The following is a 24,690-nucleotide window of genomic DNA, read 5'->3' as shown; positions in this document are numbered from 1 at the left end:
AACAGGAAAAATGTGATCACTCTGCCAAAATGAATGTTTTCCCCCCAAATCTGGAGTATTATTAATAGGGGAAATTGGGGTGAGAAAGTGTGTGTCAATATTTACTCTTCACATTTCACTGTTTATTTTATATTGCATTTTTGAGGTGGCTTTTCCTGTTTTGTTTTGTGTAATTTTTTTAAAGCTGTCCCTCTGATCCTGATTTAATTTAAAACAGTGACAGTCAGGAGTGACTACATGGAAGTTAGTGGAATTACACTGGTGTAAAAATGGTGTCATTAACATCAGAATCAGATCTCCTAACTTGTTAATGCCATATTTTTAACTTTAGGAGGTCTGGAGTTGTGATCAGTTACTCTAGGCATCGAAGTTTGCTAGCACCTGCTCTTCAAAATTGTGAGCCCTCGCAAGTAAATACAACACTTTTTTTACTTTCATTTCCATTTAACTAACCAGTCAAGGTTGCCCAGATATAACAATGAACAGATTTCTATAGGTTATTTTGTACAATTTAAAAAATAACTTTTTTGATGGCACTTTCTTTCTTTTGAAACCCTTTTAAAATTACGGTTTTCTTTGGTAGTGTACCAACTATGTACAGAAAAAGTTAAAGGACTAATTTTGTGTCTGTGAGTTGTGCACTGAATCAAATGAAAAGGCCTGAAGGTACATCTGTACAAAGTAATTGGCACTCAAGAGAAAGTGGTTAGCTTTCTAACAGTGCATCAGGGTCAAAAATCTTTTTTATAATAATAATATGGTAAGACACTAAATATAACCTTGGACTCAAGAACTTTTAAAAAGAGTTTATGAAGGATATGCAGTGCTATAGCAACCACAAAACAGGAGGATTTCTTATTGCTCTTTGTTATTTTAGCTTTTGTTAAACAGAATGTGCATGCAGAATGTTCTGTTTTCCTTGGAATATAAAAGAGAAATAAATCATCGTATTAACTCCCTCCCCTTTTTGTTTTAAAGAAATATTTTGAGGCTACTAACATGGGAACAGTTAATGCAAACAGAGCTATAGTTATATGTTTGGTGACTTTGCACTGAACATTTCAAATTTTATATACTGCAGATATTTTAAAAAATAAGTACCTCTTTACATTTCAATAAATTAAAATATAATTATCCACACATATGACTAAAAAAAACCTAAACCTTAATTTTTAAGAATGGGAATTATACATAGTCTTTGATTAAACCTATTACCAGCCCTAAACATCTTTAATTTACCACTTTTGTAAACAGTAGGAAGCTTTTTTGCAATTATGCAATAAATGAAAACTGATTGCCATAAAATTATCTCGTTATCTAACAATATCTAGTGCATAGTTGTTTGCATAATTATATGTGTGCATATATACATATGAGTGTATGTGTGTGGACACATATTATGTAAAGATACACATTTTGTGACAAATTTGTTAAAGGGATAATGGGAAGATGATCTTCATGTAAAGGCTTTAATCAATTAAATGACACTCCTATTTCTTATATGGCTACTTTCTGATGTAAATATTCAGCAGGTCTACTGATGATGTACTGCTTTCTTTATTGATTAATCATAATTTTGTTTGATTTACATGGATATATAAATATTATAAAGCAAAAATCTTCATTAAAAGGTTCATTAAGATATGGGACTATATAATTAATACATTAATTTTGTTAATATATAAGAAAAGTATCTTGTTGGTTAATAGTATCATTTTGATGAATTAGGGTATACTGAATCTATGGATACATTTAATCACCAGGATTCAATTAAACCTCTATTTCTCATTTCTTTGCCAGAATAATATGTTCTCTTTACTGAAAAATCTTTTTTACTGATACTTTAACATCAGATTTAGTAATATGAGTGCATAGCTGGACATTATTTTAAAATGTTGAGGGGTTGGGGTTTTTTGGGTGCCATCACAAAACTAGCTTTCCTCTAAAAACATTAAGGGTCTGATCCAAAGCCCATTGAAGGCAATGGAAAGATTCCCATTGACTTGAATGGGATTTGGATCGTGCTTTACGAGCTTTATTCTGGACAACTCTGTGTGATAACTGTGAGGAGCTGTCAGACAATAATCCTAAATTAAAGATGAGAGTCAGACTGAGAACATAGGGCCAAATTCCTTTCTGCTGTAACCCCATTGTCTTCAGTAAAGTTACACCATGGATGAGTTGGAACTATAATGTGAATATTTTTTCCAGGAGTCTTTCCTAAGGTTTTTGTTTCTATTTCATTTAAATTATCAATATCTAAGACCATTCAAGTATTCTGATTGTATAGGAAATAATTCAAAAGAGATGCTTTCAGATGCTAGACTACTATAATAATTTAATGGCATCTAAAACTTTTTTGAAGCATTGGTCACTTACACCAAAAGATTTTTTTTTCTTTTGTTTTTTTCAAATTGTCTTAATATTAAAGTTTAGTTTACACGTTCCTCAATGATCTCTTTTAATGATTAAAAAAGAAAAAAAGTGTCACTGTTAAAAGTTTTGCTATTTAAAAAGAAAAATATTATCTTACCACCACAGCCACAATCTTCTACCCCAATGTTTATATCTCTTTTTCTGTTGTATTTGGAGGTTTATTTTGACACCTTTCCCCAAATCATGAGATGAATCAGGTGATTTTTTTTCTGAATCAGGAATCACATTCTTTGCAGTCTGAATTTGCTCAAAGAATATACAGGTTTCCTTCCCTCAAAGACATTCCTCTCCCCGCCCCCCATCTTCCTCAGTCGGTGCAATTTTGGGCTGATCATCTCAAATCCATTTCCAAAAGGCTCTCAGTGTTCCAGTCCAAGTAATGTACCAGAATGTCTGTTCATAATTGAAGGTCAAATCCTCCTCATCTTACTCACATGAGTAGTCCCATAAACTATCTAGTTGTATATCTTTTGAATAAATACAACACTATATATGTTGAAATGGTTATGCAGAAGCGTGTTATATAAGAAAGATGAACAAGCAGTCAAATTGTGGTTCATCTCTCTCAGATTAAGTATGCAGTCACAAAGAACTGGCCACCTGAAACTTGTCTTTTTAACCATCTTGCTAAAGGCACTATAACATTTGCTTCTAAAATTCTTTTTTTAGTTTATCATTCATTACATTAATAAATCCCAGCTCTTTGAGGTGTTTGTTATTAAATGTATGTTATAATTTGTCAGACAGTGACATTTTTATATTCTGTACAGGATCATGGACATATCAGTGCATTTTTTTCTGAGCTGTGTGGTTCACAGTAGTACTAAGGCTGAAGAACTGCAAAGAGTTACCCCATGACAGTCGCAGTTCTCAAGAGAACTATTGTTAGAGCCCAGCTCCTCTGATATATTTCCTACGTTATTAGCATCAACTTGATTAGTATGAAATGTTTATGTAATGCACACAAAAATGTTATTTGCTTTTGTTTCTCCTTTACTGGGTTGATTTAAAAGCAGAGCAATGAAGAGAAAAATCCTGATTAATTAAAAGAATGTATTTTTCCCATTCTCTTCCAGGGTTGGTTTAGTCCAGGCCAAGTCTTCGTATTAGATGAATACTGTGCTCGTTATGGTGTGAGAGGCTGTCACCGCCATCTCTGCTACCTTAATGAATTGATGGACCATTCAGAAAATGGTGCTGTCATTGACCCAACCTTGCTCCATTACAGCTTTGCATTCTGTGCTTCTCATGTTCATGGCAATAGGTAATTTAACATGAAAATACACAGTAAAACTAATGGCATTTGGCTGAATGGATAAAGGAAAAATATTTTACTTAGGTTATTGCACTCACCAGGTAGCAAAATTTTGTATTTGAAACAAGCAAATGAATCAGTTCATAAAAAGCTTCTTCGGTAGTTCTGGGTTTTTTTATGGAGCTTATAGAAAACATCATTTCCATTTTATTAAGCATGTTTTTCCATGTGTTGTGTCTGGGCCTTGAGTTTTTCTTCTGCATTCCCCATTTTGTGTTGCACTAGTGAGCTGATGTTTTGAATAAATAACCTGAGCTATCCTGGAACCCATTAAACTCCAGTGCTCCTTCCACATCCTGTAACATGTCAACTTGTCTCTTTTGCTGAATTCTCCTTGAACCAGACACCGCAGGAAGACAGAGAAGACACTAGGAATGTGATTTAAGTAGGTGGTAGCTTTAGTAAGTAACATATCTGGCATTTCTCTGGCAGTACCTTGTCCAGAGCAAGTCACCCTTCCTTTGTAATCTGTTCCACCTGGTGGAGGGTTGCCATCAGCTCTCCACCCCATTAACGTGGTCCCAGCACTGTTGCTGGGACCCCACTCTCCTCCCCTCATACAACAGTTAAGCGGCCGGGGAAGAGAGGATTGTATGCACAGTGTGCTGGACATTAGGAGCCGCAACCACATTCCCCATCTTCTTTGGGAGATGCCTTCTCCTAATCCCCTTCCAATTCCAGTTGATCAGAAAACCAGACACCCTACTGAACTGCACTGGGCTCCTGTCAAGTTGAAAGAACAATTAATTTTACAACCTGCCCAGTGGGTCCCTGGGCTGCTGAGAGACAGGTGAATGAACTCCACAATACCCAGGCCAATCAGGCAGTGAGAGAAAAAATTCCTTCCGAGACCTAAAAAAGCAATTAGCATGATGCCCGCAGCAAGGCCTCAAAACCCAGCTCTTCTCCAATCCCAAGAGAGGCAGCTTTTCTTCCCACCAAAGGACGGCACCCCTGGGCAGGAAGAAGGGCTTATAAGTCGTTCCCTTGGGTTCTCCAACCAATCAGCCATAGAGCCCTGCTCCTTTGCACCCCCTCATAGACTTATCTTTAAAGGGGCCAAGGATTTCTTCCCCTGCCCAGACAAAGCCTCCCAACCTCTGAGGCTGCATGGGGCACAGGTGAGGATCAAGAGGGTAGGGCATTTGTGCACCTGAGGGATATGGAAAGGGGGAACAGGGGAATCAAGGGAAAAGCAATTTCCTTGGCTGTAAGGTGCAATGGAAAAATTCTCACCAAGTATCTGAGATGCTCTCCGGGTATCTTAACTAGCATGCTGACAAGCTAGGTAGATTTTCTGGCTTTTATTTACTAACCTCTTCTCTGTCAAACCATGTTTCTGTTGTCAACTCTTGAAGCATCTGGCAGCTCAAGTTAGTTTCTTGTAGAAGTCTGATTCTATGCAGTTTTCTCTCTAGATTTTTTTTTATTAGTTGTGAATCTGACAAGACAAATAGTGATAATTGCGCAAACTTATTTCAAGTTTTCAAAAGCAAGGGAGATATATTTCTTTTTATTTATTAACTTAAGTGAAGGACAACAGTGCATGCAGTATGTGGAAAAATCTCTGGGAGCACATCATTTTGCACAGTGGTAAGCACTCGGTATGTATGTATTCCTTCTGTACAAATGCATGCTGTCTGAATAGCATTATGAGTGTTTTAGGTATAAAAGAATAGTGTTGAACAGAGCGGGTTTGACTAGTACTGAGACATTGTAAAAACATTGAAAAAAGAAAGAAGAAGAAAAAGAAAAGTAAGTCAAGGACAGAAACAGAGACACTCACTGAGGATGACAGACACACATACACAGATAATACATCCACTCATTCATCTACAGCACCACTAGGGAAGTGCAGGAAGAGAGAAAAAGAATTTCACAGACAATACACGATAGGCCAAAGTTCTAGGCTGATCTATGTTGTTATACGTCTTAGTTTTATAAATCACGCTGAGGAGGAGAAATACCACAGAGCCAAGACAAAGAGTTTTCATGCCCCAATTAAATCGTTTAGAAATGATGGATAAACAGTGAATTCAGAGATTTTTCTTTGGTTAGGAGGGCCTTAGACCTGCTACTAGCCTGACAAAGACCATCTAAGATATACTAGCTTTGGAGTGGGGGAAATATAGAAATACCAGTCATGACTATAGTCAGTATACAAAGTAATCCCTGTTTCTTTTAGATACTAGTTTATTTCAGAGTGGCAAGCAACCTTAGTGACATCAGTCAAATGATCAGATGAAGATGTCTCTTTTTCTTCATGTTTTCTAACTTATTGTATGGCACCATAGTGATATAGATGGAGATAGATAGATATAGCTAGATATTGTGTGTGTGTATTCACTCTCCTCTCACTTCAAAAAAAGAAGCAAAAACAGGAATCCTGGCTGAATTCTTCAACCTATATTGCTAAGAGACAATGACAGTATTCACATAATAAAAATTTAACATTTTGCAACAACATGAAAGGATGTTGAAACAGAGTAAACCTTATGCAACAATTATATGCAAACACTAAAGAATATCATGAATGCGGTGGCCAAACTTTGAGATCAGCTACCATTTATACATACTTCAAGTATATCCATTTACTGCGCTACTTGGGAAACTTCAGCTTCAGAGCAAGATTTTCAACACTCTCACCCATTTTACTTGACTGGTATTAGATATTTCTCTGCATAATTATCAGATATCAGTTAATGGTAATACTGGATATATGTGTCTGTTATGGAAAATAACCTCTGAAAGGCTTGTTGACTCTCTTCTTGCTTTCTTTTACTTCTGTGTAAAACAAAAGGCCAAGAATGCATATTTAATATTTTTAAAATATGCATTGTGATTATAACTACTATTAGATATTTGTTGTACTCAGCCATGTATAAGAGAAAGCCTTACTCCCTTTATCTGGAGCTAAAACGCTATACAGATACAGTGTTATATTACACTACATTACATTCATTCCAGATGTTTGTGTGTGGGGGGGTATTTTATTTATTTGGTTGGTAACAAATAGCATTAAATCATCAGAGGGATTATGGAAGATCACTTCTTAATTCTCCCTTTCCCCTTTTTCTCCTTTTTTACCCTACTCAGAACCCCCAGGATTTCATTTATTGGTTAACTCCCTGGTTACCTGTTTTAAACTCTATGACAAAGGCACTATAGTGCTAACCTAGCAGAAACTTTCTTTGGAGCCCATCCATAGTAGAACTGAATCAGTCAGAAGATCAGCGCTCCAGGCTGGCCTGAGCCTGGATGTGAATGCAGAGAGGGCTCTCTAGTCACAGCTCTCCTCATGTCCAGGCAGAAGCAGGTATCAGCAGTCTCTGCCGCACGATACCTTCCGTTGCAGATGTCCTCCATGGGGTTGTAAATCTTTATGGGAGCAGGGAGCAGCCAGAGAGGAGGCAGGTTTGGGGGGAGATGCACATTGTTTTTCTTGCCTTTCAGACCCTTTTCTTTGCAATATCTCTGTGTGGAATCTGCTGAAAAGGTGATACAAATTCAGGCTGCCTAACATAACCATGAGGCATCCTCTGTACAATGGAATCCATCTTTAGCAATGGGACCTGAGGGACACAGTGGGGTGCTAGAACTGCATGGCTGGGGAGTTGATTCTGGTTTGTTGAAGAGGGCAAGCCCCATGTTCAGCTTCAATGATCTGGGGAAAAGCAAAGGGGAACGATGCAGAGTTTCTCCTCCATGTTCACAGGATATATCTGTGAGTGGGAGCATAGACCATTGGGCCTAAGCTTCAATTGACAGCCCTTGCAGAGATTCTTTCCTTTTCAGTTCTGCAGGGATGGACGGGAGGGATAGCTCAGTGGTTTGAGCATTGGCCTGCTAAACCCAGGGTTGTGAGTTCAATCCTTGAGGGTGCCATTTAGGGATCTGGGGCAAAAATTGGGGATTGATCCTGCTTTGAGCAGGGGGTTGGACTAGATGACCTCCTGAGGTCCCTTCCAACCCTGATATTCTATGATTCTATGATGTTGATGCAGACAGGGAAGGATTCTACTGTCTGGAGCACATGCAGCTGGGCTCAACAACCTGTCGGACATAGCTGCTAGGAGCTAGAAGCAAGCAAGCAGTAGTAGTCTGGTAGGGGAGAGGTCAGGCTCAAGTAAGGAGGAAACTGTTCTCCTTATACCTCAAAAGGAGAGAACTTATTTCAAACCTTGCTTATACTCCTAAAAGGGATGCATTTTGGGCCAGATCCCAGGAGGTCCTGAGCACCTGCATGTGGTACAGGCTTCTGTGAAAACAGGTTCATTCCTTGTCAAGATTTTACATAACTGACTAGATTGTGGGTTTTGAACTGAAAAGAGGGGAGAACTGTGCTTATTATTAATAAATGTAATTTATTCATTAATTTTGTATTGCCGTAAGACCCGAGACACCCCTACCAGGATCAGGGCTCCACTGTGTTGAATGCTATACAAATACACATGGGAAGACATAGTCCCTGCCTCAAAGATTTTATAATCTAATTTCACTTCACCTGGAATGGTCCCTCAGGCGGTGTGTTAGCTACTTACACTAAACAATCTCTTCCACCTTGTATTTAGCTGTGACACTCTGAGTACCTATCCCAGACCGGAAGAAGAGCTCTGTAGCTCAAAAGCTTCTCTCTCACCAAAAGACGTTGGTCCAAAAAAATATATTCCCTCATTCACCTCGTCAGTCTAATGTAAGGCATGGTGCAGCAAGTGGTTGTGACAAATAGGCGGGAAGGGGCGGAGAGAAGAAAAGCATAATTGTAATATCAATGCACACAACAATGACTCTGAAGCAACTGATTTTTTTTCCTTTTTATCCTAAATAAAATGAGCTGCCCTTCTTCTGCCAAAGTACTGGGGAATTTTACAATACCTCTTCCTTCATTTTCTCTTCACAATCTGTTTCCTCGGGACTACTCTACTCTTCTTTGAGTTCTTGCTCATGTCTATTCCATTCTAGGTGTGTGCGTGCCCACGTGCACAGTTGTTGGGAGACTTTTACCTTCGTGGTATCCGTAGGGTTGGCTGTGGTGCCCTCTGGAGTCTGTACTCATGTGTCAGTATATCAGGCATCGCCGGCCCTACGCCCTCTCAGATCCTTCTTACCATCCATGGTGGTTGGTCGGTGCGCCTCTGTCCCTGGCCTCGCAAGTGGCCAGCGGTTTCTTTCCCTTTTGACTTTGTATTCCAGCTGTAAATAGTTTTGTTTATTGTAGATTAGTTAGTAAGTAGCTGTTAAGTACTGTAGTTAGTCAGGGTCCCAGCAGGGACTTTGCCCCAGGCAGGGCATGCCCCTGTCACTGGGTTTTAAGCCCTGCACTGACTGTAATAGGCCTACCTGTCAGTGATCCACATGACAGCTGTCTGAAGTGCCTGGGGGAAACCCATGTCAAAGAAAAGTGTCGCATCTGTAAGAACTTTCATCCCAGGACACACAAAAAATGCGATATTCCCTTGAGGGCCCTCCTCAGGGAGGCCACTCTCCGCCCAGCCTCGGAGCTGTCCCACTCGGACACAACGCCCAGCACTTTGGCCTCGGTGCATAGCGCACCCCAAGCACTGGGCTCTACCTGGCACCGATCCCCTTTGCTGATGCCCAAGAAGATGTCTAAGAAGTGGGTCCTGGCACCGAGCAAGAGGCATTGGGTAAAGGACTCTGTTCAGGCTGCCCACCCATGCTGAAGCCACAAGGTCACACGTCCATGAGGGGACCTTTTACCCCCCCTAAGGGATCCGCCACCAACTCTGGGGAGTGGTAGGGGACCCAGCCTGATGGTGGAGTCAATGCCTTCCCATCTCCCGACGCCCAGAGAGCAAAGGACTCTCCTATCACAGTCAGCACCGCGTGCAGCGATGGACCTGGCAAAGACTCCCTACGAGGGCAAGCCAGCCAAGAAAGCCTCCCAGAAGGTGAGTGAATGCTGCAGAGCTCTTTGTCGCCACACTCCTGGTCTCTGCCCTCACGTCAAGACTCGCCCAGAGGGAACCGCCGGTCACTATATGATCGGTACCGGTCATCTACACGCTGACCCTCTCCACACCGACGATCACTGTCGCCTAGACCACAGGGATGTTCCCCAACATGGCGCCCCTCCCCCTACTCCCGGCACTGGTCTGCCTTCTCAAGGTGCCAAACTGAGGTGTCGACAGCCCCGCCATGGTCACTGGAGGAGAATTCCTCTGGCATGGAGAGGGAGTTCAGCCCTTCGCCAAGACAGCATCGTCATGTCTGGTCTCCTGAGGCTGTTGATGCCCCCATCTCACCAAATGTCAGTCACCACATTGGACAAGCACCAAACTGCACCAATGGCACTGGGCTTGGAGCACAAAGCACAAGCAGACGTGGAAGGACAGGTGCCCACCCCGAGAACCCCTTTCCCCACATGAGTTGGGTGGTTTAGTTGTCCTCATCCTCTCCACATGAGGCTGTGGCAGGACCCACTTGTGCTAGCCCACCAGATGACTTTAAGGAGCATCAAGCCCTGCTCTGAAGGGTGGCCACTAACTTAGGCCTAGAGGTAGAAGAGATGGCAGAGCAATCAGACACTTTAATATGCTCTCTGCATCCACCCCCACATGTGTCGTGCTCCTGGTGCACGAAGGGGTCCTGAAGATTGCCAAAGCCCTCTGGCAAACCCTGTCCTCAGTCCCACCCACTTCCAAGAGGACTGAGAAAAAGTTTTTTGTACCTACAAGGAGTTTGAATACTTATACACTCACCCGCCCCTGGGGTCGTTGGTTCTTTCAGCGGCCAACAAGACAAGCAAGGCCATTCTAGTTCCACCCCCAAAAATAAGGAGGCCAAGAGACTGTACGTTTTCAGGGGGGAAATATATTCCATGGCCAGTCTCCAATTCCGAGTCACGAGCCACCAGGCTCTTTTGGGGTGATATAACTTTTCCAAGGACACAGACAGTTCCTCCATTTTATGGTGGGCCATTTCCAGTTCCAGTGCTTCCCTTTGGCCTCTCCTCGCTACCGCAGGTATTTACAAAATGTATGGCCCCGATAGCCTCTTACCTGAGGCATCAGCGGGTCCATGTCTGTCCGTATCTTGACGATTGGCTCATCAAGGGCAGGTCATGGGATCAAGTGCAAAACAGTCTTGATCTAGTGCATTCCACCTGTCGCGATCTGGGTCTGTTAGCAAACAAAAAGAAATGGACCCTCATACCAGTGCAACTAATAGAGTTTATTGGGGCAGTCCTCGACTCCACGCAGGCCAGAGTCTTCCTTACGGAGGCCCATTTCTGAGCAATATCGAATGTGATCTCCCATGTAAGGGGCCACTCGCTCACCACTGCCCGCACTTGCTTAAAGTTGCTAGGCCACATGGCTGCCTGTACTTACGTGGTCCGTTGTGCCCTGCTCCATCTCCGGCTGCTGCAGGCATGGTTGGCATCGGTCTACATCCCCAACAGGCACAACTTGGGCTTGGTAGTCAAGGTGCTGGACCACATCCAGTCATTACTGGCTTGTGGTTGGACCCCGCATCGGTGTTGCAGGGAGTTCCCTTCCTGACCCTGTCCCCATCACTAACTCTGGTTTCCAATGCCTCAGACCTGGGCTGGGGAGCCCACCTGGGTGAGCTCAGTACACAAGGCCACTGGTTGGGGATTCACCGCTCCCCCTACATAAATGTCAGGGATCTCAGGGCTGTTCTCTTGGCCTGACAGGTTTCTTGGTCCCACTTACAAGGCAAAGTGGTTCAAGTCCTGATGGACAACACCGCCATGATGTTTTATATCAACAAGCAAGGCAGAGCTAGGTTGTCAGCCCTCTGCCAGGAAGCCCTGCAGCTCTGGGACTTCTGTGTTCAGCATGCCATTCATCTCATGGTAACACACCTCCCCGGAATCAGGAATGTATTAGCAGATTGCCTCAGCAGAGCCTTCTCGTCTCACCATGAATGGTCAGTCCACCCCGAGGTGATCAGCAGGATCTTCCGAAAGTGGGGATTTCCCCAGGTGGACTTGTTCGCAATTCGTCAGAACAGGAAAGTCACCTTTTCTGCTCATTTCGGGGGATCAAAAGGTGATCCTTGTTCGACGCCTTCCTACTCCCATGGTCAGGGGCTCTAATGTACACTTTCTCACCAGTGTCTTTGTTTCACAGAGTCCGCATGAAGATCAAGTAGGACAAGGACAAGGTTATCCTGATGGCCCTGGGTTGGCCTCACCAACACTGGTTCGGCACACTGATGGTCCTGTAGGTGACAACCCCGATGCAGCTGCTCCTCTGGCAGGATCTCCTGTCCCAGAATCACGGCAGGCTCCTGCAGTCAAATCTAGCAGCGCTGCACCTAACAGCTTAGTTGCTGCATGGTTAACTGCTGAAGAGCAGGTGTGCTTGGCCTGCATCAGGCAGGTCCTACAGGGTAGCAGAAAGCCCTCCACTAGAGCAACCTATGTGGCCAAATTGAAACTATTCACATGCTGGGCCTCGGCCCAAGGGGTTAGGCCTGAGAAGGCCTCGCTACTGTAGATCCTGGACTACCTTATGCATCTCAAGTTCCAGGGCTTGTCCCTTTCATCAATGAAGGTCCATTTGGCTGCCATATCAGCCTTTCATCCTTCATTCCAGGGCAGGTCGGTCTTCGCTCATAACGTGACAGTCTGGTTCTTGAAAGGTCTGAAGCGACTTTACCCACAAGTCCAGGACCCAGTCCCTCTGTGGGACCTGAATCTGGTTCTTGTGCAGCTCATGGAAGCCGCCTTCGAGCAATTGGCATCCTGTTCCCTTCTTCTGTTCTCCTGGAAGGTGTCATTCCTGGTGGTGATAACTTCTGCCCAAAGGATCTCTGAGATTAAGGCACTTACTTCAGAGCTGCACTATATGGTGTTCTTCAAGGACAAGGTCCAGCTGCGAACACATCTGCCTTTCCTGCCCAAGGTGGTTTCGCAATTTCACATGAGCCAGGACATATTTTTGCCAGTCTTCATCCCAAAGCCTCATAAGTCTGAGGAGGAATGTAGGTTGCATTTCCTGGATGTAAGGAGACCGCTAGCCTTTTACATCAAGAGGATCACACCATTTCGCAAGTCGACGCAGCTGTTTGTCGCAGTGGCAGATAAGATGAAAGGTTGTCCAGTGTCCACCCAGAGAATCTCATCTTAGATCACCGCCTGCATATGATTTTGCTATGATCAGGCGAAGGTGCCTCCAACAGCGACTGTAACTGCCCACTCAACTAGAGCTCAAGCCTCATTGGCAGCCTTCCTGGCCCATGTGCCAATTCCAGATATCTACAGGGCTGCCACCTGGTCGTCCATTCACACATTCACATCTCACTACGCGCTTACCCAGCAAACCCAAGATGATGCTATCTTCAGTAGAGCAGTATTACAAGCCGCACGTCTGTAAACTCCAAGCCCACCCCAGGGATAGAGCTTGTGAGTCACCTAGAATGGAATCGACATAGCAAGCACTTGAAGAAAAAATGGTTACTTACCTTTCGTAACTGTTGTTCTTCAAGATGTGTTGCTCATGTCCATTCCATTTCCCGCCCCCCCCAGTCCTCTGTTGGAGTTGCTGATAAGAAGGAACTGAGAAGGTATAGGGCTGGTAGCACCTGATATACTGACGCATGAGCACAGCACTCCAGAGAGCACCACAGCCAACTCTATGGATACCTCTAAGGCAGAAGTCTCCGACAACTGTGCATGTGGGCGCGCACACACCTAGAATGGAATGGACATGAGAAACAACACATCTCAAAGAAAAACAGTTATGAAAAGTAAGTAACCGTTTTTTCGGTGCTCCCAGTCAAGATCACTATCTCACAAGTGATTTTGTCTCACTGCTGTTATTATTCATGTTCATGTACTTCTGGTGTAAGTGAAATGGGCTGATTATGTAAATACAATATAATCCTGATGGTTGATATTTCAGTCTAAATAACAGCAGTGGGTGTTAAGCACAAGACAGAGATTTTGTTTTCTTCTCCATCATCTTCTTTCTGTCTGGTTCTCATGCTGTGACTTCCCATTCTGACCCTCTTGTTCTGAAATGGATGCTGGTGAGAAATACATGAAAGTGACTTCTTTCATCTGCTGAGCTGCAGGCAGAATTGAAACATTCAAATTTCAAAAATACCCCCCATTAGATCTCTGTCCCCCTCTCTCTCTTTTTCTTGAGAGCGAGCTGATGTGTCATGCATTCCTTATATGGATAGTGTAGGTGAAAAGCGTTTGACTGTAAACTTTGTAATTTCTCTCTACCTTGTTTTTGAAATTTTCAGCCCTTGTAAGAAATGGAATGAATCTGTAGCTATTGACTTCTACTGTACTTGACTAACTTGAAGAGGTATGCATGAGTATGTAAGAGAATTGCAGCTCTGTAGATCAACATGAATATCATATAGAAATTGAGAGAGTTGTGGGAGAGCCACTGCGTTAACTCACCTTCACTGTTAATTGATTTGTAACAGGAACCATTTATTGTGTTCATCCACCTCAAATCAAGTGACAATAGTAAGTATCACAGGAACTGTTGCTTTTTTCAAACTCTGATCCAGGAACTTTACTAAAATAAGGAAAACAATATTATCTCTAAAACTAATCTGTCTCTTTCCTTCACTCTGCTTCACTGTAGAGCTTCTGTTCAGAGCTTTCTCCTTCCCCTTCTACCTTGCTTCCTTCAAGATTTAAAGTAACAGGGCTTATAGCATGAAATCTCCTTCACCTTTTTTTTCAGCATAAACAATCTCTAGCAAGATTTAACAGAAAATGGTGCATTCAAATGAGGCAATAGCTTCACCTCTCATCCAAGTCTGATCATGATCGGGCATGATGGATAGTTTTGTCTTGTTGATTTACTTGGATTATCAAACTGAACGAAAGAGATTCCGGTTCAATGATCCTTCTCAGCTCTCCTCATGGAGGCTGTGGTATCAGAACCATTGCTAGTAGGACCATGTGTCAGTTCAACTGGGTTGGAACCACATTAAGATGCTGCCTCTTTCTTCTGTACTGAATACCTTGATCACTCTCAATTTTGTAGAATCTTGAGCTGTAGCTGCATTCAGTGATAACAGCTGGTTTACTATATTTTTCCTCGTTCTGTTTTATTGAGATTGTCTCCTGGTTTAAGTCTGGGTAAGATGCAGGCTGCATTCTAACAGTTAAAGGAGGAAGACTGAGATCCGTTACATTATGGGCCGACCCTGCCAAATTCATGGCCATGAAAAACACGTCATGGACCGTGAAATCTGGTCTTTTGTGTGCTTTTACCCTTTAGTATACAGATTTCATGGGGGAGACCAGAGTTTCTCAAATTGGGGGTCCTGACCCGAAAGGAAGTTGCAGAGGGGTTACAAGGTTATTTTAGGGGGTATCATGGTATTGCCACCCTTACTTCTGCACTGCCTTCAGAGTTGGGCAGCCAAAGAGCGGGGGCGGCTGGCCAGGTGCCCAGCTCTGAAGGCAGCACCCCACCAGCAGCAGTGCAGAAGTAAGGGTGGCAATGCCGTACCATGGCATCCTTACTTCTGCACTGCTGCTGGCAGTGGCTCTGGCTTTAGAGCTGGGCTCCCGACCAGCAGCCGCCACTCTCTGGCCACCCAGCTCTGAAGGCAGCGCCAGCACCTGCAGCAGCAGAGAAGTAAGTGTAGCAGTACCACAACCCCCTACAATAGCCTTGCAACCCTCCCCCTACCCCACACATACACACACAACTCCTTTTTGGGTCAGGACCCCTACAATTACAACACCATGAAATTTCCGACTTCAGTAGTTGAAATTATGAAATTTAATATTTTAAAAATCCTATGACCAGGAAATTGACCAAATGCAGCATGAATTTGGTAGGGACCTAGTTATGAGGTTATTCAGGATGATTTACCTCTAAGGTTGGTAGAGTTCTTCTAATCTGACCACCGATATGCAGTTGGGCTTACTCTGGTGAGTGTTGTGGGGGTTACCCTATAGCTCAAGAGAGCTATCATCAATCCTGTTTGTTGTATATTTCTCTTAGCCATCTGTATGGCTCTCTTCACCAGTCCATTCCATTGGGGCTGATGGGGAATGGAAGTAATATGCTTGAAAATTTACGCTCTCCAGAAGCTTGGGAAGTCAGAGCTGGTGAATAGGTGGCCCATTGTCAGTAGGTGTTTGCAAGAATGTTGAAATGAGAAAAAATGTACTAGCTTTTCTATGATGTGATCTTGTGGGTCAAGGTGAGGTACAGAATTTCTACAAATTTAGAAAAATAGCCATTGACTGTTAGACAGATATGGTTTTTTTCTTCACAAGAAAATAGCTAGTGCTCTTCTTTTCTGAGGTCCATTGTGTAATGCTGGGAGCATGAGATATTCTTCACTTGTGTCCTTCGAGACTCTCATGATTCCCTCCTATGTTTTAGGTACTGCCCTATGCCCGGCCACCACTCCATCTTACCCAGTTTGTTTCTTCACTTGGGTAGCTGCAGGACTTGTACGGGGAGACTTTGGCAAACCAGTAAAGTGCCTGAAACCACTGTGGCTTATTGCTAAAAGCAGCCAAATCAGCAGGCTGTAAATTGGCCATTCAGCAGTCTCAGTTTAACCAAGTTGGGGGGCGGGGTTGAGTGCCACAGAGAGGGCAGCTTGACCCCCCGCGTCCTTCCTGATAAGAATTGTGTTGAAGTTGCTGATACAAGCATTTTAGAAGAGCAGGGTGTGCCCTAGGAATGTCTATTGGGGCCTCAAAGCTGAAAACTCTGGAAAAACCCACACCTGGTTCATCAATAATCAGAAGGAACCTCTCACTTGGCCATTGAAACTGCTTACTTAACAAGTTTGCTTTAAGGGACATGTCATTCTATTACTCATATATAAATAAGGAGGGAAAGTTTGAGGTGGTGGGACTCTCTAGGACTGGACTCTCCCTCTGGATGCATCTTGTGTTCCCCACTGGCAGACGGGCTGCTGCTGTGTCACTTGAGAGCCACACTCAGCTTTGGTAATTATCAAGGGTTGGGGGTTGCTGACTAACCTGTTGCTGACGTGTGTATAAGTGCTTGAGACTAAGTAAAGTTTAGTTTTAAGTGAAAGCACTCTTGTGTTGTTCTGTTTGTGCCAGCCATCTATCGGTTGGACGGCCGTTTCTCCCCGATTTATTTCCTGACACCACCTCACACAGAGTAAAAGTTACCAAGAGCTTTGGGTTGAAAGAACTCCAGGTAACAGACTGGCACCCTCTAGACCTTTCTGAATGCACACGTATGCTCCCCTTCTTTCAGTTTGATCTGCACTGGTTCTCCTTCTAGCAGTTCCTTTTCACAGAACGCATTCTGACTCCATTGTGTGGTTTATAAGGCCTGTCTCAATAGTTGTACTTTGGTCTAGAAAGCCATTTGTTGTGGTCTTGATTATAAAGGTGTCAAATACATGCTTGTAGTGTTCATAGTTAGTACAATCTTTGAATTGCCCAAGGTCACACAGTCTATGGTAGAGCAGGGAATTGAACCCTAATTTCCCAAGTCCCAGGCCAGCACCCAAATCACTGTTGCATCCTTTCTCTCTCTGATTATGTATTACCACCCATGATAAAGGCCAAATAAATGGCCTAATGAGCATTCAGATTATTCTACCATTCAACAACAACAACAATAGTGAAATGGGACAGGCTGGTGACTGAGTAATGGTGCTTTGAAAGACTATCCAGAAGATCTAGGTTGTGCTAGTTTCTCACTGTAAATGTTTTCCAGAGGCTGAGCCTTATGGAAAAGTGGAGACGCCTTTCTTCTGTCTTTCCTTTAACACAATGAATGGGTGATTATTTCATTTAAAAAACATTGACTCTTTATCACACCTATTCATTTAAAAAAAGGGGAAAAACAAGAGTCTCTTTGAGTTACAGAGAGAAAATATGTTGACTTCACCTATGGCATGAGGAAAAGCGTTATCCTATGATGTATTGTGCTGATGGTTTATAATGTGTCGAGATCTAAATCTGTCCTTACCAGGAAATTTACAGCTTAATATTTTTCAACACAATGAGCCAGGTCTGCTCCTAATAATTCTCAGAGAAATTGTCAGTGAAAAACATATTTACATGTAACAAGAAAACACTAAAACCAGATCTTGTATGTGTAATGTGGCATTTACTTTTTACACAATGAAATAACAGCTGCTAATACTTGATTATAATGAAGTCCTCTATACATTTTATAAGATGTCTTATGATTATTATAGTTACCTATACCCTGCCTATATGTCAACATATGTCCTATGTAAAAAGTATTTTTTGCAACACATGCTTAGCCTTTGAACTGGAAGATGCTAATGAGTCGTATCTAAAATGTTCCCTTAAAAAGATCATGAAATTAACATGACCTATCTTCATAATCCATTCTATAGACCTCTAAAAATGGTCTTTTTCTTTTGCTTGTGAAAATAAAGGGTATGACCTGTAAGCAGATGTAGGAGCAGGCTGAGAAGCACATGCAACAGAAGGCTCTATTGTACAAATTTTCTTTTGTAAGGATGTTTAAAGTATAGTTAATATAAACACCAAAATGCTTGGTCTTCAAGTGCCTGCCGGTTAAAGGAGTGCTGAAATGCTGCACCCTAATTTGTTCTCTTCCTTCTGTGTGTTCTTCCTTATCTCACATGCCTACTTTTTGAGCATATAACGGCTTGCTTGTCTCAAACTCCTTTCACGTGTTCCTCAGATTCTGCTAGTCATTAATTAACAACGCTGAGCTTTGAAGGAAAATTCAGATATTAAAAGCTTGTTAAATGAATAACAGAATTCTCTTAATCAAAGCTGCAGACTTACTCTTTCTGTGACTTAAAGATAGGAAATTCATGTTTTTCACTTGCAGAATTGAAAACTGATCAGTTTTGTTTTGTTTTTTTTATTCTGAGCATCACTGTGCATGTTACATTTGAAAACAAGCATTCTTAGAAAGGGTTGAGGCTTTTTTTAGTGAATTTGTTTCTAACCAAAAATCTCAGGGGATGGGGGGGCGGGATTCTGAAATGTAATACACTATAAAAATCCACAGGTCAAATTAATGGCTCCATGTAAATATTATGCATTAATTTTTTTCTTGTCTTACAACTGTTATATTTTCTCTCTTTTGCTGGTACATTTTTGGCAGCACTGCTGTACCCATCTGCCCACATGGATTCAAATACAAATGTCAACTTGTGTATTCCTCCTTATCTCAATTTTTCTGTTTTCATCTATTTTGTTAAGGATAGAAAAGGTTCTATTTTTTTTAATATTTGGACATATGCAGGTCAGTAATATAAATTACTGTGCAGATGACCAGTATCACATAACACTTAAAAACAACTTCACCTGCGTTCAGTTGAAAACAAACATACATACACCCTATTATCACCTCTTTAGACAAAAGCCTGATTGAAGGTCAAGAGATTCACACTCTGTCAAACCAGCAGGAGAAGCTACTTCCAGAGTTGAGGGCCCTTCACCGAGAACATTCTGCCACCAGTCCTATGACATTTGTATCTAGGGACAGTAAGCTTAAGAGCCCCATTTGATCTCATATGCTGCAGCTATTCACAGGGGCCCCAGTCCTGCATTACACTCAGTGACTCCTGCAAATTACTTGGAGCATTTAACTCCTATTGACATAAGTATTTCACAGGAGGCTCTCCACACCTTACAGGATTGAGCCAAGTGAGAAATGATTGGGGTCAAGGAAATATCAGCACTCAAGGAAATCCCCAAAAGTACTGTGTGATCAATCACTTTTCTAAAGGCTGGGTAGAGTATGGGTAACAATTTGCAAGACTGTCAGAGTTTCTTTCTGCAAAAGAATGCTGGAATCTTCTTTTCTGCTAGCACATCATTGAACAGTCTCCCACTAGCAACAAAGCTGCTACCTCTCACTTGATTTTACTGACCATATGAACACAGGTCCAACTCACAGTAGGGTTTCAAACCTTTTGATATATCTAGAACCGGAGTGAGTGAAACTTGTTGAAAGATGAGCAGAGATGACATTTCATCTATACTCCCAGGAATTAATATATTCCAGCAGAAGCAGATGGGCCAGTCCGAATCCAACTGATCTGATCCTCAAAAATAAGTGGGAATTTTATGAGTGAGGGAAAGTATTATTTTTCAGTGATTCACCTAGCTGTACAGTACCAAAAGCATTTGTGGTGGATGAGATTTTGTGGTTGCTGTTTAGGAGGAAAGGAAAATCCAATTTGCCTCTTCGTGTAAGGGAAGAAGATGCTTAAGTGGTGGAAGGCCATAGGTGATCATCAGTAGAGTGGTCCACCAACTGTACAGTACTCTACTCTCATTTAGAGACTTCTGAAACTTACTTGGGTTCATCAGTTGCCATGGATGGACCAATGGAAGAGGTCCTAAACTGCAACCAGAAAAATGAACTGTGACTTGAAATTGAAAAATCAAGTCACCTGTATAACTTTTCCTTGGTTGGTAAGAGGGGGTCACAAATATTGCTATTAGCTCCAGACGAGTGCTCAGGTGATTTATGGAACAGAAAAGCTTTAATTCTAATTGCCCTGTGCTACCAGGCCATATTAGCATGTTCCTGTGGGAGTGGACAACAAAATAACACTAAAACCATACATATAACTAGTTAAAAAATGTCAGTGCCATTTTGTTTTAATCTCGTTTTAACTTTGAAGCAAATGAAGAAAAAGATTTGGAGATGTAAAACAAGCATGTGTTTTGAAATCTGTTGTTTTTCTGTATTTTTAAGATAGAACTATCTTGGGGCCCAGTGGAATAGCCATTACTCTTGTGGGTGAGCAGTTACTTACAGGAGTAACAGAAACTGCACCTGAAAGTAAATGTTCACTAGTGTAAATCAGGTTATGCCTACCCTGCATTTAAACTCCTGCAGCTGGCCAGTGCCAGCTGACTCGGGTTCGCAGGGCTCGGGCTACGTCGCTGTTTAATTGCAGTGTAGACATTAGGGTTTGGGTTGCAGCCTCCCACCTCGCAGGGTCCTATAGCCTGGGCTCCAGTCTGATCCCGAATGTCTACACCACAACTAAACAGCCCCTTAGCCCGAGCCCTGCAAGCCTGAGTCAGCTAGCATGGGCCAGCTGCGGGTGTCTAATTGCAGTGTAGACATACATTAAGGGGCTCGCTATTTGGCCCTCATTTGTATCTTTCTGGGACAATAACAGCTTTATATGCTATTCTGCCACAGTAATATTTAAGTGAAGCAAGAAAACCATGTTTCAAAGTTGGGGCTATTTTCGAAGAGCACATTTTGGAGATCTCAGTCATACCTTATTGTCTATTGTACACATTTTCTGACATCTTTTTGTGCTCTCCTTATTCTTCTTGCAGCACACTCAGTTCTGTCGAAACACTCACTGCAAATACATTTGGCAATTCTAAAAAATTTAGATATTGTCGGTGTAGTTCTGTGTGACAACAAACTCAGTGAAGTGACAGTTCCTTTGTATGTAGTGATTCTAGTCTTAGTGCAGGTTGACAGATGTGACATTCTCCTGGTTCACCTTTCTCACTTGTCATTATCTGCACCCCTGGCTCTTTCCTGTCACATATGTAACATGCCTCAGTGAGGTTTAATATGACAGAACTATTTACTTTATCACTCCAGAGCACAATCTCTCTTGACAATGAAATCAGACAGTGAAATTTACTCAAATTTGAGCACGTTCCATCTGTCAGGGGGCTGAGGCAAAGTGTCCGGGCATCCATCAAAAGAGAGAAGATAAGTTATTTGCTCTTTCACTTCAAATTTATATGATAGTATATTGATGTACATAGCTACACATACCTTCACCATATCAGATTTTTATTGCTGTCTTTGAAATAATTTAAAGAGTTCAGACATGTTTTCCTCCTTGACCTGACAGGTCACAAATATAAATGATTATGAGGGTAGGGAGTTGTTGCTTACAGCACATTATGTCATGACCAGGTAACAATCTATCACTTCTAGATTTAATGTTGGTTGAGAAAGTTAAGATCTGAGTTTCGCCAGTTGACCTTTCATTACTTTATTTGGTGGTTAGTTAAAATAATTAATAAATTTAAGTACTGACGTGTCTTTTTAAACATGCTGCACAGAGAAAAGTCATGAGTTTTATATGGCAGATGTATAATATTGGAAATGTTTACTTCAGGTTTCTGGAACTCTTCTGTATTACCTTTCATGCAATATTTTTAATGATATACATTTTAAGATCCTGATTCCGTAAAACATTCTTATTCAGGACAAGACTTGAGCATATGCTTAAATTTGCTGAGTGCTTGTATAGGATTGTATAGGATTAAAGCGTGTGCTTGTATAGGATTGGACTTAAACATTTACTTAAATATGTTCCAGAATGAAGACCAATATTCCTTGGGCCACATCACAATCTTCTTGTTCATTAGAATTTATTGAGAAACCAAATACATCAGATAACAATTTGACATTATAGTAATTGAATGTCTGTTTCTCTCTTTATTTGTTGTTTTTCTGACGTACTGTCTTTTGATGTTCACAAGCTGAAAATAGACTATTTAAATAGTAGATAACATTTTATTCACAAATCATGTGTAGTCTGTTTCCTTGCTAATTGCCAATCTCTTTAAATTTGTATTGTTTTAGAGCATATTGTTGCAAACCTTACTCCTGTGAGCAGTCATGCATAGTTCTATTAAAATCAAGCTCATTGACTCAGTAGGGTTACTTGCAGGAGTAGTAACATATTAAGTATTGGGCCCTTAATTTTTACCTTTTGTGCCTGATTTGGTTAAAAAATAAAAACAGCTTCCTTAGCATGAAAGCCTTGCTGAGGCATTTAAATCAAATATAATTTTTCAAAATTTATTCACAGCTTGTTTAGAAATACTATTTCAGTATTTTGATATACATGTCTGTCTGCATATAAAAAATAAATACATTGGAATGGATGCAACATTTTTAAAACTGACATATACTTTATAGAAAACAAAGTATTGAGATATTTACAGTCTGAGCAAAATAGGAAATAATTATGAATATGATTTGTTAAAAAATAAATTACAGCCAACATGCCACATTTGTAGTGGTATCTCTGCACAGAAAATCCATTCCTTTCTCAATATGCTGTGGACTGACCATTTGAATTCATGGCCTAACTGCTTTTTATTAACAATAACAAGCCACAAGTATACTGGAGCTTAAATTAATTGCCAGTATTCTAAATGTCATCAGTTCTAATCATCTTGTTAATTCAATGCCCAGTATTATTTTAATTGTATCAGTTTTCCTTTTGACACTTTTTCATGAAGTAAATATAATATTTTATAAACACGCAGGCCTGCTCATTATAAAACATAATGGTGTCTACTGTCAGTGAGAGACGTAGAAAAATGATTATGCAGGTAAACTTTTTTTAATTGCTATGTACTTGCATTTAATATTCAGTATAGCTAATGTATTAATTATATTTCTATGGTGTAAAAGGAAGGTATATTATAATTTGTGTGTACACACCCTCACACAGAATATAACCACTTCTTCAGTTTTATCATTTCTATGTAGTTAGGATCGCTCATATATTCAAACTATGTCTCCAATCACTTATTTCGTCTTTGCATTTTTGAAGTGATGTTATTAGATAGCTGAGTTGCAAACTTAGGTGATTGTATATCCTTAGTTCCATTATGTGCCTGAATCAAAAAGGATTTATGTTACAGTGTATGTAAATAACTGGGAAAACGTACACAGAAAATTGTACTGGAAAGATCAGACATTTTGAGTTCTGGACAAGACATCTAAGGTGACATTCACCTTGGTGTGGGTACAAGGCCCTCTGAATCACTCAAGTTTCATAGACAGGGTTTCGTGGGAGAGGAGGTACTGATTGAAAGATCACACCTGTGGCTCTGTGGAGCCTTGCATGCTGGAGAGGGGAACTCTTTGGTGGGTCATAGAGGGGTGGCTAGCTGGTAAACAAATAGAAATGAGAACAGGGTGGGGTGAGGATTGTTTGTTTTTGGGTTTTCCACCTTTTCTGAACTCAGAAGTGGCTTTTGAATGGATTTTGTTCAAACTTTCTAATAACTGGTTTGAAACAAATCATGAAATATTTCAAATAGAAGAGAGAATTTATCACAAAGTCATTAGTATATGAAAACGTAATTATAATGGAAGTTCTGATGTAACCTTGCCTACAGCAAGAGCTATTAGGGACTCACTAAAAAGAAAAGCTAGTAGAGACCAAAAATGCAAGGATATTCCTTAGTATTTTTGTTTATTGGAAATTTACTTGAGAATGTTGATCCCTGTATAAATTTGTTCACACCCAGGTTAAGTCTCTTAAGGAATCCAGTAATAATTATGCTTCCTCTGGTATATGAATGCTCTTTTCTTAAGGTGTGTATTCCTTCAACAATTCATAATAGACAAAATTTTACCATTGTGCAGAAAGCCAGCATAAGGTCTATACATTGCTTAAATTCCACTTAAGCCCTCCTGTGGGAACTTAAACAGTGCATAGATCTTGTACTGGCTCTCTGTACAGAGATGAATTTCACCCAGGCTATCAGCTATCAAAGCAAGACCTTTAGAGATGCAGTTGAACTAATGGTTTATTTTTATATCCGGTACTTGCCTGTATTTAAGAAGGGGTTTGTGTTACTTGGTAGGTGTTTTAAAATAAATGTATTAGAGTAATATTATTTTAACATAGCTTCCCCTTTTGCAAGTGCAAATTTGCACTTGTGGTTTAGCACCCATAAAATGGAATTATGGGTACGAGTCAGAGGCTCTGCACTTTGAAGTACTTGTTTTTCACCTGTAAAAAGGACTTAAAACATTCAAATATCAAGATTTGCACTGGCAGTTTAGTTGCAGGTGCAGATTTTGCAGGTCACTCACAGAAAGGGCACTTTTTAAAGGTTAATTATTAATTACTGAAAGTTGAATGAGGAAAAAAAATAGTTTGTTTTGAGAAAGGACCTCATTTGTTGCAGTCTCTTTTGCTGTATACCTGAT

At 41.2% G+C, this 24,690-nt stretch overlaps 1 protein-coding gene across 7 annotated transcripts in view; it reads left to right on the top strand.

The window, feature by feature from the left end:
- CADPS2 (calcium dependent secretion activator 2) overlaps positions 1–24,690 on the top strand; it is a 584,713-nt gene that overhangs the window by 411,392 nt on the left and 148,631 nt on the right. For all 7 annotated transcript variants that reach the window (XM_084638323.1, XM_084638324.1, XM_084638325.1 and 4 more), the window contains exon 13: positions 3,513–3,700. In XM_084638323.1, the coding sequence (XP_084494449.1) occupies positions 3,513–3,700 (188 nt within the window). The remainder of the gene's footprint in view (positions 1–3,512; positions 3,701–24,690) is intronic.

This window comes from Lepidochelys olivacea (genome assembly GCF_965140295.1).
Source record: "Lepidochelys olivacea isolate rLepOli2 genome assembly, chromosome: 1".
NCBI lineage: Eukaryota > Metazoa > Chordata > Testudines > Cheloniidae > Lepidochelys > Lepidochelys olivacea.
The sequence above is the reverse complement of the archived record's forward strand: the minus strand, read 5'-3'. Positions and strand labels throughout refer to the sequence as shown.